Source organism: Eschrichtius robustus, chromosome 7 (genome assembly GCF_028021215.1).
Source record: "Eschrichtius robustus isolate mEscRob2 chromosome 7, mEscRob2.pri, whole genome shotgun sequence".
NCBI lineage: Eukaryota > Metazoa > Chordata > Mammalia > Artiodactyla > Eschrichtiidae > Eschrichtius > Eschrichtius robustus.
The window spans coordinates 6,202,743-6,222,485 of NC_090830.1; the positions used below are offsets into that span (position 1 = coordinate 6,202,743).

The 19,743-nt window shown below is 38.6% G+C and overlaps 1 protein-coding gene across 1 annotated transcript in view; it reads left to right on the plus strand.

The window, feature by feature from the left end:
- LOC137767005 (zinc finger protein 33B-like) overlaps positions 1 to 19,743 on the plus strand; it is a 101,662-nt gene that overhangs the window by 9,386 nt on the left and 72,533 nt on the right. Inside the window, exon 2 of the mRNA XM_068547530.1 lies at positions 16,393 to 16,488. Within this exon, the coding sequence (XP_068403631.1) occupies positions 16,438 to 16,488 (51 nt within the window). The 5' untranslated portion in view covers positions 16,393 to 16,437. The remainder of the gene's footprint in view (positions 1 to 16,392; positions 16,489 to 19,743) is intronic.

The window sequence follows — 19,743 nt, forward strand, 5'->3', positions numbered from 1 at the left end:
TATCCATCACCTTAGGCAACATCAGTCTGTAAATATTTTTGACAGATGCCCCCCAGGAAGCAACTTAAGCACTGGGCCAGTTTTGAATTAGCTGAAAGAAATACAAGGCCTTTGAGCTGTGCTATCAAACAGGTCAGATAAATAAATTGTAAGTGGTTGTGAGTGGGGTCTGTTGTGATTATTCTAATATTGGAAATGTGGGCTATTATTTTGACATTTTATTCCTAAGCTGGAGAGTGAGGACTGTGATGGGGGCAAATTAGAATGTCCCACAGTTTCACTGTTGTTACCAAAAATCAGCCATGTTCCTTGAATTTGCACTCTCTGACTTGGATGCAAGGCTTTAATTAAATTCCAGATTTCATAACGTTGATTCTGACAGTTTTTGCCCATATTTTTGTTGCTTTTATGGAGTTGCATAATTTTGAGTTTCATACTCCACCATTTTTGCTGACACCACTGTGATCTATTTTGAGTTAACTTTTTGTTAAACTTGTAGGTCTGTGTCTGTGTTCATTTTTTTGGATATGGATTTCCAGTTGTTCACTCCCATTTGTTGACAAGACTATCCTTTCTCCATTGAATTCTGATAAGAATGACCTGGGTTCCTAGAGATGACTCTCTAAAGGCACAGAGAAAGAGTGTAAGTTCCGGGACTTCTCTGGTGGTGCAGTGGTTAAGACTCTGCGCTCCCAATGCAGGGGGCCCGGGTTCAATCCCTGGTCAGGGAACTAGGTCCCACATGTATGCCGCAACTAAGAAGCCCACATGCTGCAACTAAGTAGCTGGTGAGCTGCAACTAAGGAGCCTGTGAGCCACAACTAAGGAGCCCGCCTGCTTCAACTAAGACCCAGTGCAACCAAATAAATAATAAATAAATACATATTTAAAAAAAAAAAGAGAGGGCCAACTCTTAAAATATATATATATATATATATATATATATATATATATATATATATATATATATATATATATATATATATATATATATATATATATATATATAAAAGAATACAAATTCTACCAAGAAGGACTTTTGTTCCCTGAGTCCAGATGTTTTACAATATCTATAACACTTTTGAGATGAATAGGAAATTTTTTGGGATTGGTAAAAAGGTTAGGTGGGCTTTGAATTGCTTCTACAGCTGCATTTTTGTTCTTGCTAAGACTAAATTTGTAAGACAAGGACATTGTTCTTAATTCCTTAGAGAGTTGGGTTGCAACCTGAATGACATCAAGCAGCTAACCCACTCATCAGACAGTATTATCTTTAGCTTGCTCCTTTATGTTAGAGAGGAGATCCTCAACCAAGATGGAAATCAAAAGATTCCATTGGTCTTGATTTAGAGCTGTTTCCCTTTGGAATGCTTTTCTTTCCTCTGGGTACACAGTTTCATTTTAGCTTAGGGGAGAAGGCCTTTAAAAAGTTCCTATGGGGCTCTGAATATCAGCTTCCAGTTTGGCCAACTTTTGACCATAGTGCCCCTTAAAAAAAAATTTTTTTTTTTCCGATATCTTGTCAGGTTTCAGCTGAGACAAACAGTAAATATACCTGTCAGTATTGAATAACCTCTTGGACACAAGAGGCCTCCCAAAAAGCGGGTGCAAAAGATACTGCCCTCCCAAGATGCAGAACCAGTCCCAAAGATAGCCAAAAGAAAGTAAGACAGTCTCTCTGGGAGCTAGCAATGGTTGATAGGATCCTAGCCACAAATGGGGTGCAACCTACCTTTTCTGTCAGGCCACATTTTTTGGCCTCCAGCCTGACAGTTCAGCTGCCTGCATATGTAAGAACCAACAATTTGCATGTCCCAGGCACGCAGAAAACCAAGACACGTTCTCAGAACACAATACAAGACAAACAAGAAGGCAGTAGTTGTCCTTGGGAGAGAAAGGATGACAACCAATGGGTATCTCAAAACCAAATTCACAAGAATCTGAATTTGGAAAGAAAGGGACAATATGAAATTTTATCTTCCTTTCTCAACCAGGCACTACATAGATCTAGGACAGTTGACTCTGATAAGAATTCTCACCCTTTGCTGGCTCTGCCAGTTTTCCTAGGATCCCATCTACAGGCTCTGGAGCAAGTTGGGTAGAGAGAGAGTTGCCCCAGAACCTACCATACTTTGGCAGAGTTTTCCACTAATTTTTACTTTTGTTGCAGGAGAGAGAAATGTCATGTCCTGGGACGTGTGAGTGAATCCCTGGGATGGACCACTAAGTGAGGGTCCTTGGCTTCAAGCAGGAAAGAATTCAAGAGCGAGCCAAAGTAAAGTGAAAGCAAGTTTATTTAGAGAGATACATGTTCCATAGGCAGAATGCAGACGGGCTCAGAGAGTGGCCCCGGGGTATAGGGTTGTTAGTTTTTATGAGCTGGGTAATTTAATACTATAATGAGTGGGAGAAATGTTTTAACTATTTTGGGGGAAAGGATGGAAATTTCCAGGAATTGGGCCACTGCCCACTTTTTGGCCTTTTATGGTCAGCCTCAGAACTGTCATGGTGCCTGTCGTGGCACTGGTGGGTGTCATTTAGCATGCTTATGTATTACAGTGAGTGTACAATGAGGCATAAGGTCTACTGGAAGTTAGATCTTCTGCCATCTTGGGCCTAGTTGGTTCTAATAAGTTTCTGTCATATTCTGTTTTCTTAAAGGCCGTGTCCCCCTTCTCATTCTTTTAGTGGTTGTGCCCTGCCCCCCTTCGTTCCTGTCTCAGTTTCTCTTAGCTGTGTAAGGGAATAATTGTTAGAAGTTTGCTGGAGGATTCCTCGGAGTCCTGTCAGCCCTGGGAGGGCCCCATATGGGTTCTGCTTTGGGGGTGAAAATGGGGGCATTCAAGTTTTTGTGGAAAGATTTGACAAAGGACAATCTTTTTTCCACTATCCCAGTTTATTACAAATGAGACACTAGTTTCTGGGCCAGTGTTTTGGTGATGGACCCCTAGGAGGGTGCAACAGGGGAGGCTCAGGTGTTCTAGGTTTCTGGCCTTGGAGCTGTTGCAGCTATAAGGCGACTAACTTGGTAGTCTTTTGTTTATAGCCTTACAATGTCTTCAGAGTGGAAAGGCAATTAAGATAGAGAGTTAGCAGACTGAGTACTCAGGTAAATGAGGGTAGAAGGGGAGTGGTTGGAGACACATCAGTCATTTAGTCTTTTGTTTAGGTACCTTTTGTGTCTTTAATTTTTCATTAGCCTTTGTAATGAGTCTTTCAGTGATGCTATTTTGGAATCTTGAAGTCTTTTGGAGGCTTCGGCATATAAAATAAGTATCCCATTCTGTTTGTTTGATTTGGGAGCCCTTGCTTTCAAGTGTACTTCTCAAATGAATGATCATATCTAATTGGAACATTCCCTATAATGGCCATTGTAATTCTAGGTTATCTTAGTAAAATTTTGCCATTTTGGGGACTACAGCTTTTAGGACCACAGTTCTTGAGGTGTGCTGGAAGGTGGCACACTCAATTCTTTGAAAATTGAAGATCCCATTTCTTTAACTAATCTTGGATCTCTCAGAACCATATTAATACCTAAGAGGGATGTGCCATTGGGTTGGGGATTTTGTGGTGCTTTACAGTGTACCTCATTGCAAGGAAATTTTCTCGAGGTTGACAGCTGACCTAGTGTCAATCTAACCCATTCCATGACTAGCTTATTCTAGCACAGGGGTCTTAAGAGTTAGGTGGCAAACACACCATTTAAGCGTTCAACCCATGCTCACCAATTTTGCAGGTTTGGTTTCTGAGTGAGATTCCCATTAATAACAGATCTGTTATTCCTTTATGTCATGTGTACATTAGCAGAAACCAACAGTAATCGAAGAAACAGAACTATGGACACCAGCAGTAATCAAAGAAATGGTCCTTTGGAGTGGCCAAGAGAAGGCCTTAGGTGTACACCAACAAAACCAGCAGTTCTCAAAGTGGAACTATGGACTGATCCAGTAGAACCCAACAAAGCAGGATTGTGGACTAACCACATTGAGGGTTAAATGTAAAATTGGGAAAAAATAATCTAAAAGAATTCATAAAAGAAGAGAAAAAGGAAGGGAATGGATAGGATAGGTAAAATTAATAGAAAGTACTGATAGAGTAGGTGGAATTTTAAATATATCAGTATTAATTACAGTAATTGTAAATTGACTAAATAGAGTACAGAATTTGACAGACCCCATTTAAAAATAGTATCTACATTTTATTTACAATAGATATAAAACATAGTGATATAGAATGAGTGAAAACAAAAGTATGGAAAACATTCTACAAACACACCAATAGAAAATTAAAGTAAAATTATCTCTATTCACAGGTGACATGATCTAATATAGAAAATCTTAATTCACTAATAAACACAGAACTAATAAACCAGTTCAGCAAGTTTGCAGGATACATCAGTATACGAAAACTCAATTGTATTTTTACACATTTGCAAATAACAACTCAGAAATGAAATTTAAAAAGTCATTGTATTTACATAGCATCAAAAAGAATAAAATACTTAGGAGTAAATTTGACAAAAGAACTGCAAAACTTATAATCTGAAAAATGCAAAACATTGTTGAAAGAAACTTTGAAATGACCTTTAAGTACCTGGGAAAAACATCTCACATTCATAGATCAGAAGGATACAATGAAGATTACAGCTGAGATAAATAAAATAGAAAATAGAAAAACAAGACAAAAAAGTTAGTTCTTTGAAAGGATCAACAAAATTGGCGGACCTTTATTTAGCTAGATTGACTTTTAAAAAAGAATTCATATTACTAATATCAGAAATGAAAGTGGGGATATTACTAATGATTTTACAGAAATGAAAGGATTATACAAGAATAGTATGAGCAGTTACATGACAACAATCTAGATGACCTAGATCAAATGGACAAACTGATGGACACACACAATAACCAAAACTGACTCAAGAATAAATAGAAAATCTGAGTAGATCTATAACTACTAAAGAGTCAATAATCAAAAGCCTCTCAACAAACGAAACCCAAGATCAGATGCCTTCACTGGTAAATTCTACCAAACATTTCAGAGAAAAAAAAAATGACTGTTTGGGAAAAACAAACTGTGAAACTAGCAAGTGTTGGGGGAAGTAGAGAATTGCAATGCTGGTGCCTTGCTGTTAGGAATGTAAAATGGTGCAGCTGTTTTGGACACCAATATGCTGTTTCCTCAAAAATTTAATGATTGGTACTGTATTATTCACCTGTCTCACTTCTAGGTATATACCTGAAAGAACTGAAAGCAGGGACTCAGACACTTGCACATCACTGTTCATGGCAGCATTATTGACAACAGCCAAATGGATACAATCCATTGACAGTTAAATGGATAAGCAAAATGAGGTATATACATACAAGGGAATATTGTTCACACTTTCAGGGAGTGAAAATCTGACACATGCTACAACACGGATAAACCTTGAAAACATTATGCTAAATGAAATAAACCAGACGCAAAAGGACAAATATTCTATGATTCTATCTATACAAAGTACCTACAAGAGGCAAATTCATAGAGACAAAGTAGAATAAATAATTCCTAGGAGTTGGGGGCATGGGAGAATTGGGAGTTATTGTTTAATTGGTACACAGTTTATGTTTTGGGATGATGAAAAGTTCTGAAAATTGATATTTGTGATGGTTGCACAGCACTGTACTTAAAGTCACTGAACTGTACAATTAAAAATGGTTAAAATGGAAAATTTTAGGTTACATATATTTTACCACAATAAAAAAAACCAATCAAAACAACAGAGGGAAAATAGACTAAATAAAATGATGCAGAGGCCTGTGGGACAAAAAAGATCTATCATTTGTATAATTGGAGTCTCATATGAAGATGAATTTATGCCTGAAAAAATATTTGAAGAAGTAATATTTGAAAATTTCTCAAATTTGGCAGAAAACATAAGTCTACAGAGGGAAGTAAACCATAAGAGGATAAATGAATAGAAATCCATGCAAAGACACATCTCAATCAACCTTCTAAAAACTAATAATGAAGAAAAAGTTATTGAAAGAGGTTAGAGGAAAACTATTATCTATAGGAAACACCGATACAGATGACAAGAGATTTCTCATCTGAAACCTTGGAGACTAGGAGTATGGGGCAAGAAATTGTTCAAGTGATTAAAGTACATAATTGTCAACTGCAAATTCTTTATCTCTTGAAAACATGTTTTGGGAATGAAGGGGAATGTTTTCTCTGATAAAGGAGAAGTGAGAGTTTGTTACAAGGTGACCTACTTCAAACAGGGGCTAAAGTAGGTTCTTCAAGGAAATGATAACAGAAGGAGTCTTGGAAATTCAGAGAAGAAAGAAGGAAATGGATAAAAGTATGAGTAAATATAACAGTATCCTCCTAAGTCTCTTAAATCATATTTCATATTGGAAGCAAAAATAAATACATCTAATATATATAGAGAAACTTCTAAGAGCAATTGTATTTCAAAAGTGGAGCCTGCAGAGAACATACACAATACATTGTCCATTGGTATCCACGGATTGTTGGTTCCAGGAGCCCCGAATGTTGGTTGAATCTGCGGATGTGAAACACATGGATACGGAGGACCAACTATAATTTTCTACACTTGATTTGAAGTGAAAAAACCACTGCCAATAGACTATGAGCAAACACTAAGAAAATGGTACAAAAAATATACTCAGTGTTAATTTTTCCAAGGTCAGCTTTCAACACGATCTATTCTGAGGTGCAACCTTTAGAGTTATTCTGAGATCCTTAGAGGTGTTGGATACTTGTCCCCAGTGGCACTTTATTAACTTTCCCTCTTTTCCCATCAAATTCTCTCCATTCCCTCTACTTTCCCAAGATGACCTCCAAAATAAACTGCACCTAATTCCTTGCCTCAGCCTCTGCTTTTATGGGAACCCAAAGTAGTACTGTTGGTTCCAAAATTGACCCCAGAAATGAGAACTTCAGTTTTGGAATCTAGAACTAGATCACTTATGAATCAGATAACAAAACCACATTGCCAATGGTATGCGGTATAAGGATGATCCTTGTTATGCTGTAATATCACATTTAAAATTATTCTTGGGACTTCCCTGGTGGCGCAGTGGTTAAGAATCTACCTGCCAGTGCAGGGGATACAGGTTCGAGCCCTGGTCTGGGAAGATCCTACATACTGCTGAGCAACTAAGCCCGTGAGCCACAACTACTGAGCCTGCACTCTTAGCCCATGAGCTGCAACTACTGAGCCCACGTGTCACAACTACTAAGGACAGAATACTATACAGAGGACCTTTAGGGCAGTTCAACTATTCTATATAATGGTGGATACATGTCATTATACATTTGTCAAAACCCACAGAAGGTGCAACACCAGGAGTGAACCATAATGTAAACTGGACTTTGGGTGATAATGATGTGTCAGTGTATGTTCATCAGTTGTAAGAATTGTAACAAATACAGCACTCTGTGCAGATGGGGGCTGGGAATGTTGATGGTGAGGGAGGCTGTATATATGTGGGGGCAGGCATATATGGGAAATCCCTACTTTCTATTTATTTGTGCTGTTTACCTAAAATTGCCCTTAAAAAGTCAATACATTTTAAAAAATTAGGAAATCAATAAAAAATAGAAGTGTAATTGATATACGAAGAGAGGGGAGAAAATGGAATAATATAAAGTGCTCAATTAGGACCAGAGAAGACATGAAAAGAGTGGAAGACAAAAAATGAAAGAAAAAGGGTAAAGAATAAAAAACAGTTAAAAATGTGGTGGATATTACTTCAATTATTTTAATAATAAGTTTAAATGTGAGTGGTCTAAATACACCAGTTAAAAGAGACTATCAGAGTAGATAATGAAAACAAGACCCAGCTATATGTTTTCTACAGACAGCCCATTTCCAAGGGGTGGAGAAAGATACACCATGCTAACACTAACTATAAGTAAGCTGGAGTAGCTATATTAATTGTTGTAGACTTCAACACCCCTCTATCAGTAACTAACAGTTTCAGTAGGCAGAAAATCAGTAAAGCTATTGTTGATCTATCTATCTGACATTTGTAGAATACTTCATCTAATAGCAGCAGAATATACATTCTTCTCAAGCTTGTATGGAACATTCACCAAGATAGATCACACTCTGGGCCATAAAATATACTTTAACAAATTTAAAGGAATAGATGTCAAAGTATGTTCCCAGAACACGGAATTAAACTAGAAATCATTAACAGAAAGATAGCTATAAAATTCTAAAACAGTTTGTGATTAAACAACATACTTCTAAGTATTACATGGATTAAGTCTCATGTGAAATTTTAAAATATTTTGAACTAAATGAAAATATAACCTATCAAAATTTGTGGGATAAACCCAATATGATGTCATATTTTTTGCTTTAAACAGTATGTGTATCTTCAAGAAATTAAGAGAAAAAAAATGTCCTTTAATATTTATCCAAATATTTATGTTTCTAGTTCTCTATTTGTTTTTAAAAATCTGAGTTTATTCCTGGTATCATTTTCTTTCATCTATAAGAACTTCCTTTAGCATTTCTTATAGTTTAAGCCTGGTAGATATGAATTCTCTTTGTTTTCCTTTATCTGAAAATGTCTGGTTTTAGCCTTCGTTCTTTAAGGATACTTCTGCTGGATTGACCTTTTTTTTTTTTAACACTTAAAAAGATGTTGCTCCCGTTTTCTGCCTGTGGTTTCTGATGAGAGTTCTTTGGTTCTTCAAATTATTGTTCCCCTGAGTGTAATATGTCTTTGGATATTTTAAATATTTTCTTTTTATTCATTTTTTAGAAGTTTGGCTCTCATATGTCTAGGCTTGGTTTTCTTCACATTTATCCCATATGGAATTAAATATTGTTTTTGTACAATTCTCTCTCTACTCTGCTTCTAGATTCCAGTTCCACATATGTTAGACCTTTTGATGTCATACAGGTCTAGTATGGTATTAATTTTTTTCAGTATTTTTTCTCTCTCTTCTTTAAATACCACATTTTCATTGATTTTTCTCCAACGTTACTGATGCTTTCCTTTTCCATTTTTTTCTGCTATTAAGTCCATCCAGTGAATTTTTAATTTCAGATTTTGTATTTTAATGTTCTAAAATTTCCAATTTGTGCTTTTTCATAATTTCTATTTATATGCTAGGATTTCTTATTTTTTCACTCATCATGAGTGTATTTTCCTTTATGTCATTGAGTGTAGTTATAATGGATGCTTTAAAGTTCTTATCAGACAGTTCCAACACTGAGTGACCTTGGTGTTGGCCTGTGTTGGTCATCTCTTTCCTTGAGAATGAGTTACATTTTCTTGGTTCTTCATATGTTGAGTAATTTTATGTTGTATCCTGCACATTTAAAATGTTACTTTGTGGAGACTCTGGATTCTGTAATACTCCTCTAGATGATTTTGTTTTAGCAGGCGATTAACTTAGACTGAAACTGAAAACTTGTCTCATTTGCAAATGTAATAGCTCAAATCTAAGATCAGATGGTTTGCAGTCTGTCCTGTGCATGTGTGGATCGGGGGTCATTTAGAGCAGCGGTCCCCAGCCTTTTTGACACCAGCGACTGGTTTCGTGGAAGACAATTTTTCCATGGACGGAGGGGGGATGGTTCAGGCTGTAATACAAACGACGGTTCAGGCAGTAATGCAAGCGATGTGGAGTGATGGGGAGCAGCAGATAAAGCTTCAGTTGCTCATCCGCTGCTCACCTCCTGCTGTGTGGCCCTGCTCCTAACAGGCCATGGACCAGTACCGGCCCGGGGGTTGGGGACCCCTGATTTAGAGTCTTGGGAAGAGTTTATACACAGAATTTGGTGTTTCTCTTCTCTGACTTTCCCTTTTTTAGGATCCTCCTCTCATTCTCCAGCAGTTCTTGTTGCTCTGGGCTCCAACCTGGTTCATACAGCCAGACAGATGGTGAATTTTCTATTGGAATTTTATCTGCCCACGCCAGGCTGTGAATGTGGCTTCCCTGTGGACCAAAACACAAAAATGGGAACTTCACCCCATGCTGAGTTTTTTGTGGGGAGATGGTTTTCATTGTTGTTGTTGTTGCTAGGGTTTTTTTGTTTTTGTTTTGTTTTGCTGAGTTTATAGTTATCTGTGCAGGGTCAAATTGTTAAGAGTGTACTTCTCTGAACTCCAAGCAGACTCCTTTTAATTGCCTTCAGACCGGTAACTAAGGTTAGTTCTCAGCATAGCCTAAAGTGAGGAAATACAGTCTGCTATAAACGTAACTTACTTACCAGAAGAGTTTTTAGATATGGCCAATAAGTACTAATTAGCGCCAGGGAAATCTGAGTAGGAGGGTATCTTGAGTGTATTTGGACAAGAGTGTAAAATAAGGGCGTAAGATCTAATACTGGATATGAGGGATTATATTTATATGGGCATTCTCTCCTTTAACTTAGAATTTAATTTTTTTTTAACCTGGACATCTGAAAATGGTCTTTATATACTGCTAGGTTGGCTTCTTGAAACTTGGATTTAATAATAGTCTACAGTGAGGTAGAAACTGTAGAGCTAGCTGCCTTAGATGAAGAGGGCATGAGGCTCAGGAATCTGGACATGGTAGAATAGATTTATTAAGAAAGACTGAAGAGCCAGTCCTTTGAACATGTTACCCAGGAGAGCTATATTTACTAAGGTAATAAGAAATACAGTAGTGATGGAAACACAAACATTGCTGAAAATCTCAGTGGTACCTGTTTTTTGTAGTCAGAGGTTAGCAATAGAATAGCTAAGAATCTGGCTTCATAATATCAATGAGAGATAAAATTCTATATATGAGAGTTCAGACTGTATCACCTAGGCAAGATGGATGTAATTACTGTAATGGGTAGTGAGACAGGAGTGATGCCATGGGTGCTTTGACCTTCAGATACATAGCAATGGCTAATAGAGCATGATATTGGTGTTTCTAGGGGTGAGATAGATTGACAGTGAACTAGAATATTACTTGGCATGTATAACCAGAAAAAAAGTCAAGAGTTGAAAAGGCTGATGTCAGACCCTGATGAAGAATTATTATCCTCATCCAGTTTTTATTTATGAGCCAGTTCTCAGTCCCCAATCCCATTGGTTGACAGTGTGGCCAGACCTAACTGAGGAAGAATCCTGCAATGGCACCACAAGTATTTTCTACATGCATTACTCCAATCCTTCTCCAAAGGATTTATAGTCATTTACAAGAGCAAATGAGCAGTGGGGAAAGGGCAGTATCCACACTCAGGGAACCATGGATTTCGTCTTATCCAACACTACCATGACTCCCAATTAGAATAGGGTCTTATGAAGACCAGTTGACACATGGAGTCTGTTAAAGATCATTTTACAGTTAGTTCAGTGGATTTAGAGATCCATGGTGTTAGTCATTTCCCCAATTCCCATGTGCATACTTGGGATGAACATAGTTGGAAGAACTCTCGTATTGGTACTCTGTCCTAGGAGTAAGAGTCATTATGGTAAGAAGGGTCAAGTAGAAGCCTCTGGACCTGTTCCCTGTCCAAGATTGGTAGAATTCTTGAAAATGTAACAGATTCAGTGCTGGTAGTCCACATTATATCATAACTCATTTTACTTGTTTGACCTCTTCAAAAACCAGATAGATTGTGGCAGATGATGGTGGACTACCATAAACTTAACCAAAATTACCCAATTTTAGAAATTTTGCTGCATGTCATCTCTACTAGAATAAACATATCCTCTAATTTATAAATCTGGGAAATGTGTTCTTTTTAAACCCATTAGTAAAAAGAATCACAGAAGGCATTTTGATTTTATTACATGGTGTGAGTAGCAGTATAGATGTATAGTCTTGCTCCAGAGCCATGGTTACATACTTTCTCCCTGTCACAGTACAGTCTTTTGGGACCTTGATCATCTTTACATTCTGTAGAATAGTAAGCTAGTCCATCATCTTTATATCATCATGCTAATCAAACCTGGTGAGCAGGAGGTAAGAAATACTTTGGATGCCTCAGTTAGACACATACATGTCAAAGGATGAGAGGTAAACCTTACAAAATTTTAGAGATCTTCCAAATTGTTAAATTCTTTTTAGAAGTCTAACAGTCTTGGCAAGGCCAGACATAACTTTAAATAAGAAATTATTATACTTCATACCCCCTACTAGTACAAGGTACGGCACTTGGTAGACCGCCTTGGAATTAAGAAGCAAAATATGCTGCACTTGGGAAAACTGTTCTGACTCATTTATTACTGATAGTTTTGAATAGGGCTCACAAGACAAATAGACTCTGACAGATAAAATGTGCGGTACAAGCACTTTTGACACCCAGGCCTCATCACCTGCCAGATTCAATAGTAATGGAGTTTTCTATGGTAGATAACCATACTTTGTGGATTTCATTGTTAATTGGGGAATTGGAGCTTATATCCCTAGGACTTTGGAGAAAGATAACTTCTGTATCAGAAAACTTCTTGATAGTTAAAAATCAGTTATTGGAATGCTGTACAGCCCTAGTAGAGACTGAGCGTCTTACCATAAGATATCAAGTAATTATTTGGCAGGAGCTGCCCATTTAGAAGCTAGGTGTTCTCACATTCATTGTCATCTACTATATGAAATACTTGTATACTCAAAATCAGGCCTGAGCATGGTACTTATCAAAAACAGGTGACTCATACCTTCATGTTACCTACCACTGTATTTTTCTTCAATTTATACCTATAGCCTTATGGAGGGTTTCCTAAAACTAGGCCTAGTCATGGATGGGTTGAGCCAACTTCCTGATACATAGCCTTACTTAAGGATGGCTTTAAAGGGCAGTATTGATGAAAAATCATGCCAGTGAGCAGTTTCTGTATTTCTACTTGGTTGTCAACTTTATAGGAAAGAAGTAACCTGAAGTAATTCATGGACTCCTAGGCAGTAGCAAATGGCTTGCCTTGTTTGTCAGATGCCTGAAAGAACAAGACTGGAAGATCAGAGAGAAGAGTGTTTGGGGAAGTGGCATAATAAAGGACTTATGGGTATGGCCATAAAGTGTGTGGAAGTTTGTGCTTCTAATGGACACGTATAAGAGTATCCTTCACAGCAAAGGCACTCAGTAACTAGATAGACAAGACAACTCATCTATCTAGTTAGATAGATGAGTTGTCTTGTCTATCTAACTAGATAGATGGCTCTGTCCTTGGCCACTCTAGTGCTTCTGAAATGGGTCATGAGTAGAGTTGTCAATAGTAATAGGGATGGTGGCTGTACATGGGCCAAAGAGTATGGCTCCCTCTTTAAAAGGATGGTCTAGCTACTGCTGAATGTCTGACAGAGGTGTATAGTCACTGAGTCCTCAGTGTAATACCATCCCTCAGCCCCTCAGAAATGAAATTCTGGGTCATCACACCAAGCAAGGAAGCTGGACCAGTTGATTTGTTGGACAAGGGTGAGCAGAATATAGAATGGGTTGTATAAGAGAGAGAAAATATAATAAATGAAGGCCATGGAACTATAATTGCATCTGTGGGAACTGTAACTTGTTTCACTAACTGATTATTATGAGTGGTGCAGTAGGCCATCTCTAAGAAGAGCTGGTGACTTAATATGGAGCATGAGTGGATTTTGGAGGTGCAAATCTTGGATTGCAGTGGGTCCAATTGTTGCCTCATGTCATAGCCCATCAGTCCACCTCTATCTTCAGCTGCAAATATGGAGAACAGTTCCCATGCATGTTGCCTCTATCACTTCAAGTTCTTACTGCATCTTTATGAATTTCTGCCTGGAGCTTTTTCCAGAGCCATGGAAGCTCATTCAGTAAATGTGCAGGGACTGCCCAGAAATGTATGGTACTTAACCTCCTAATGCAGCACTCCACCATTAAAGGATAGGAGTTAGTGGCTAAATGCCCCAGACTCCTTTCCTTTAGAAGTATAATTCTGAGGTGCATTCTACATTGTTCCTCAGAGGGTCCCCTGTAGGATTGAGTCCCAGTTGTCAATGCTGGAAAATAATACGTCAGCCTTTTTGGATTCCAATCCTTCCATTTCTCATTCTCCCTACTTCCTCTTCTTTATTTGAAATGAAAAGAGTCCAGTCCTACTTCTACCTCTTGGTTCCCAGACCCATGTGTTCTGGCTATTAGGGATAAAGCACAATAGAATGCCTGTGGGGCAAACATATATAGGGTGAAGGAGAGCACCCAAACTTTACAGGATATCATTTCTAACTGGTGACTGTCTTAGTCAGTGTGGATTGCTATAACAAATTACCATGGACTAGGTGGCTTAAACAACAATTTATTTCTCACAGTTCTGGAGGCTGGGAAATCTAAGATCAGGGTGCTGGCAGATCTGGGGTGTGGCATCTGTCCCAATTTCTGGTTTGTCTCCTCATCGTATGAGAAGTGAATAGCAAAAAGAGAGAGTAAGTTCTCTTGTGTCTCTTCTAGCTTGAGCCCTCCACCCTCAATGGATAATTACCTCCCAAAGACCCCATCTCCAGATACCATCACACTGGGGATTAATGTTTCAACATGTAAATTTGGGAGGGGTACATTCAGTCCATAGCAATGAGTTAGCTGAAGCTTGAAAAGATCATTCCAATCTTATATTATGAAAATATCTTCCAAGTGATGCAATCATGTTCCCATTGACGTACCTCCTTCACCTTGATATGGGTTCATTGGTTTAAGAAAATGTAAGTGGGATCCCAGGTCAGTGTATCAGATACTTTGTGAGCCAGCCCTTCGATAAGAGTACTGGTAGAGGAATTGCAGATAGAAAAAGAAGCTGATATCTCAAATACCTATCAGTCCCAAGGACAATAAACTGCTTTTCCTTCTAGGATGGAAGGAGTCCAGTGTAATCAACTTGTTGCCAATTGACTAGCAAATTGGACTCCTTGAAGTATGGTACTATGATAGGAGAACTCAGCATTGGTTTCTGCTGCTAGGTCAGACATTTGGTAGCAGCAGTAACTAAATCACCTTTGGGAGAGGGAGTGCAAATTGTTGGGCCCGTGTAGAGCCTCCATTTCTGCCACCATTACTATTCCTTTAACAAGCTCATTGTGCAAACCCTGGGGAGGCTGAGGACCCAGGCTTGCTGATACCTACTGGACGAGTCATCCTATTGACCTGATTGTTTAGTGTCTTCTTTCTGGTGGCAATAGACATAAAGCACAATAAATAAACTTGTGTCCACTCCTATAGGTCACCCAGATACCCTTGTCTCCAGTTTTCCAGTCTCACTTTTCCTAGGCTCCTAATTAGCAAGGTACTTGCCCCCGGTAAGAAATTGATGCGTATTCATACTTCAGACTATTTTTCCTGAACCTAAAGTTGATGGCTAGGTTTAGTGCTCAAAGGTATGCACACTGAAAGGATGTCTCCTCACCACAGACAGGCACATCCCTCATGGCGATTGTGGACAGCAACAGTTCATTTTTTAACCTTCACTTTCATATTGAGCTAATACATCTATAAGCTAGGTCTGGTTTTTATCCTCTGTGAGCTGCTCACAGGAAATCCCCACAAGGCCATATGTGTGAGCTAGGGGAGAGGTAACAGTGGTAGGTAACACATGGGTCTGGGCCACCTCTGTGTGAAATTCACTTGTGCTCTAAGGTAATGTACCATTTCTAGTGTACAACAAATTGCTGCTCCATCTACAGGATTTTATTGTAGGACTGGGTATATCTGGTGGCAGCTTCATTTGCATAGTTACTTGTCTTGATCAGATACTGTCTGTAAGAGGGCCAGTAACATTCCAAGAGCTGCTTTTCAAATAAAGAAGAGTTCTTTACTGCAGAATATATTGTCTAGCCACAGGAAGTCTAGGGGTTTACACTGTGACTCTCTTATTGCGGTTTCCACACAGCATTCTTTATTTAGCAAAAAGCATGGGAACGGTCATACATAGCCTGAGTGGCAGGGCAGCATATATCATAGTCTGGTCCTTTCTGAAAGAATCATCTCTTGCTCTAGGCGTTATGGCCTCAAACAGGCAATAAGTAGGTCGGAGCAGTGCTATAGACTCAATGTGTCCCCCCCCAAATTCATATGTGAGTATTAGGAGGTGGTGACTTTGGGAAGTGATTAGGTCGAGCGTGAGCTTCGAGAATATGATTAGCGCCCTTATGAGGGAGACCCCAGAGAGCTCCCTTGCTCCTTCCACCATGTGAGGACACAGCAGAAAGATGGCAGTCTATGAGGAAGTGGGCCCTCACCAGGTTTATAATCTGCTGCTGCCTTGATCTTGGATTTCCCAGCCTCTAGAACTGTGAGCAATAAACTTCTGTTGTTTATAAGCTACCCTGTCTATGGTATTCTGTTTTAGCAGCCAAAAAGGACTAAGACAGGCAGTATTGTCAAGAGTGCTATATATGCTATCTCCAGTATCCAAAGAGGCCTAACTCTCTGCTTTACCTCTTACTCAGAGTAGGGACTGCAGGTGCAGTGACTTGTTCTTTGCCTTGGAGGAGATGTCTCAGCACATCCCAGAACACTGTATCTCTGTAAGCTTCATGGATGTGGTAAGTCCCTGACTATATTTTGCATCTATTCCCCACCCTCTGTTGCTCACGTTTCTTACCATACTATCTAGAGTACTTGCCACTTGCTATATCTTAGGTCAGATTAACCTAATGTTATCAGTAGACTGGATCATGATGTTCTCCAGATTTGCATGATAATCAAGGTCCCTTAGGAATATATTATGATGGGAAAAAAAGGAAAATTAAGATAGTCATGGGGTAAGACAACAAATGTATATTGCTGACCACTCCACGTGAGGAAGGTGTTGGTCTTTTTCAATTATAGAAGTCAAGTGATATCCTCATTGGCTACTGACTGTCTCACTCTTAGGAATACTATGGTCTATAAGCCATCCTCACAGATCCCTATGAGTTGAGGACTTCTAGTTACCACTTTGGCCATGCTGCCCTTTATAGTATTTATATTCACTTTGCTTTTGACTGTTAGTGCTGCCATCTGGCTTCTGCTATTTCAAAATTCCATCATCTCCATTGACATTCATGAGACTAGTTCCATAGCGGCATCTCCAACCATTAATCTTGTCCTACAGAGGACAGTCATCATTAAGCTTATTGGTACGAATGCTCCCCTCTCTAGTTCATTCCTTACCACTTTAGTGTCTTCTTGTCCTTAGAAAACTCTTTTTAAAAAAATTAATTTTTACTGGAGTATAGTTGATTTACAATGTTGTGTTAGTTTCTGCTGTAGAACAAAGTGAATCAGCTGTACGTATACATATATTCACTCCTTTTTAGATTCTTTTCCCCTATAGGTCATTACAGAGTATTGAGTAGAGTTCCCTGTGCTATACAGTAGGTTCTTATTAGTTATCTATTTTATATATAGTAATGTGTATATGTCAATCCCATCTCCCAGTTTATCCCTCCCCCACCCTTTCCCCCTTGGTAACCATAAGTTTGAAAAACTGGCTTTTGAGAGTACTAATTCTGTGACCTACCAGTCCCATTCCTCTTTGTAACTACTGGAGCTTTGATCCTAAAACTGTGGAATAACACTTACTAATAGGTTGTGAAATTCTTTCAGTGCATTTGAACAAAATGTTTTCATGTGTAATGTTGGAATAGAATATAAAACAGAGTGTGCTATAGGTAGTGAGGGTATTCTTTCCAAAAACATTTTTGGGCTATATATTTTTCAATTGTATTTGTATATACTATATATTTTTTCTTCCATCTTCAATGCTTTTTTTTGGGGGGGGGTGCATTGGGTCTTGGTACATAGTAAGTGCTAAAAAGTTGTTGAATGTATGACGTGCACATTTATGTTTTTATTGTCATTGAAGAAAAGTGCATTGCTTAGAGTGGATTGAGAAAAAAATAGAAAAAATCTTATCTAGAAAAACTCTGTTACAATCTGTCCAAGACTTATATAAGTGTTCATATCAGTAAGAAAAAGGGTAAAATAGAACAGAATTGATTAGAAAATATAAAATGCATCATGGATAGAAATAATACTATTTCATGAAACAGTGTTTCAGGTTGATAAGCATATATTGTTCATTTATTAATAGATATGTAAATATTTTATAAATATATATCAATTACATATATTGCATATATCATATATTCACATATCATATATTCCCACATATATCCAAAAGTTCACTTCCTCATTCCTCAACTATTTGCTGGGATGTCATTTTCTCAGTGAGACCTTCCCTGACCACCTTTTTAACGTTGAATCCCCTCTCTATAATTCGCTATTGTCTTTTTTCTTTGTTTTTAGAAATTTATTTTATTTTATTTATTTTTGGCTGCACTGGGTCTTCTTTGCTGCACGTGGGTTTTTCTCTAGTTGCGGTGAGTGGGGGATACTCTTTGTTGTGGTGCACGGGCTTCTCATTGCGGTGGCTTCTCTTGTTGCAGAGCACGGACTCTAGGTGTGCAGGCTTCAGTAGTTGTGGCTCGCGGGCTCTGGAGCGCAGTCTCAGTAGTTGTGGTGCACGGGCTTAGTTGCTCCGTGGCATGTGGGGTCTCCCCCGACCAGGGCTCGAACCCGTGTTCCCTGCATTGGCAGGCGGATTCTCAACCACTGCGCCACCAGGGAAGCCCCAATAATTGTCGTTATAGTGTTAATGGTGGCAAAACTTCTAAGGGCCAATTACACAGCAGAACTATTACTGTGAAAGAAGAAACTAAACAACATCTGAAACAAAAACTTGATTTATTGCTTTTCTGTTTCAGTTATCTATTACTATGTAACAAAAACACCTAAAATTTAATGCCTCAAAACAAAAATTTATTATTTCTCTGTAGATAGAGTGGGTGATTTTTCTGCTCTACTTGTTATTAGCTGGGAGTCTCTCATTCAGCTAGCATTTAGCCAATGATGAGGCTAGGCTGGAAGGTCTGGAAAACTTCACTCACATGTCTGGCATTGTGGGGTTTCACTCCCAGTAGCTTGGGTTTCCTCACAGCTGGGGATCTCAGACTAGTTGAACTTTTTGCATGATGATCAGCTTTGAGAAGAAAAGTGGAAGCTGCCACACTTCTAGGTAGGCCTGGCACTTCTGCCACATGCTGATAAGCAAAAACAAGTCACAAGGCCAATCTGGATTCAAGAGGGTGGGGAAATGAATCTGTCTCTTATGAATAGAATAGCATGAGGGAAGGAATTGATACTGTACATCTTTGACCATCAAACTAACCAAAGGAGGCCTATACTTATAAATCAGTCAAAAAAAAGTAAGAAACAAGGTTTTGGGAAATGGGGGATTCAGGGATTGGTGGGCTTTCCAAAGCAGGAGTGTTGAGGGATTGACTGGCTGTCTTTCAAAAAGTGTAAAAGTGTAGTCAGTGGAGTGAGGCTGTAGCTGACTTGCTGAATTTCCATAGCATGTCAGAGTGAAAGCTGTTGTTGATTGGCTTTCAGGAATGAGGAGTCGTCACAGATTGGCTGATGTTCATAAGCATGTGTACTGATGAGACAGTTCCTCCAATTAATTGCTATCAGCGTCTGGTCAGTTGTCTCTGATCCGTCAGTTTTGGTGGTTACTAATTCATGGCTTGGGGCTATGGCCAAGAAACAGTGTCTCAGGTTTTCTTCAGTTTGGAGACTAGGAACATTTTACTCTTATTGCAGTATTATTTTTTAAAAGTATTTTCATTATTACAGGCTTTATTCTGAATAGCAGATTTGCCACAGCTACTGGACTGTCCCCAGAAAGTATTAATTTTTATTTAAATTTTGATTGAGAAGCCCAAGGAAGTTATACAGTGTATTTGCTTTCACAG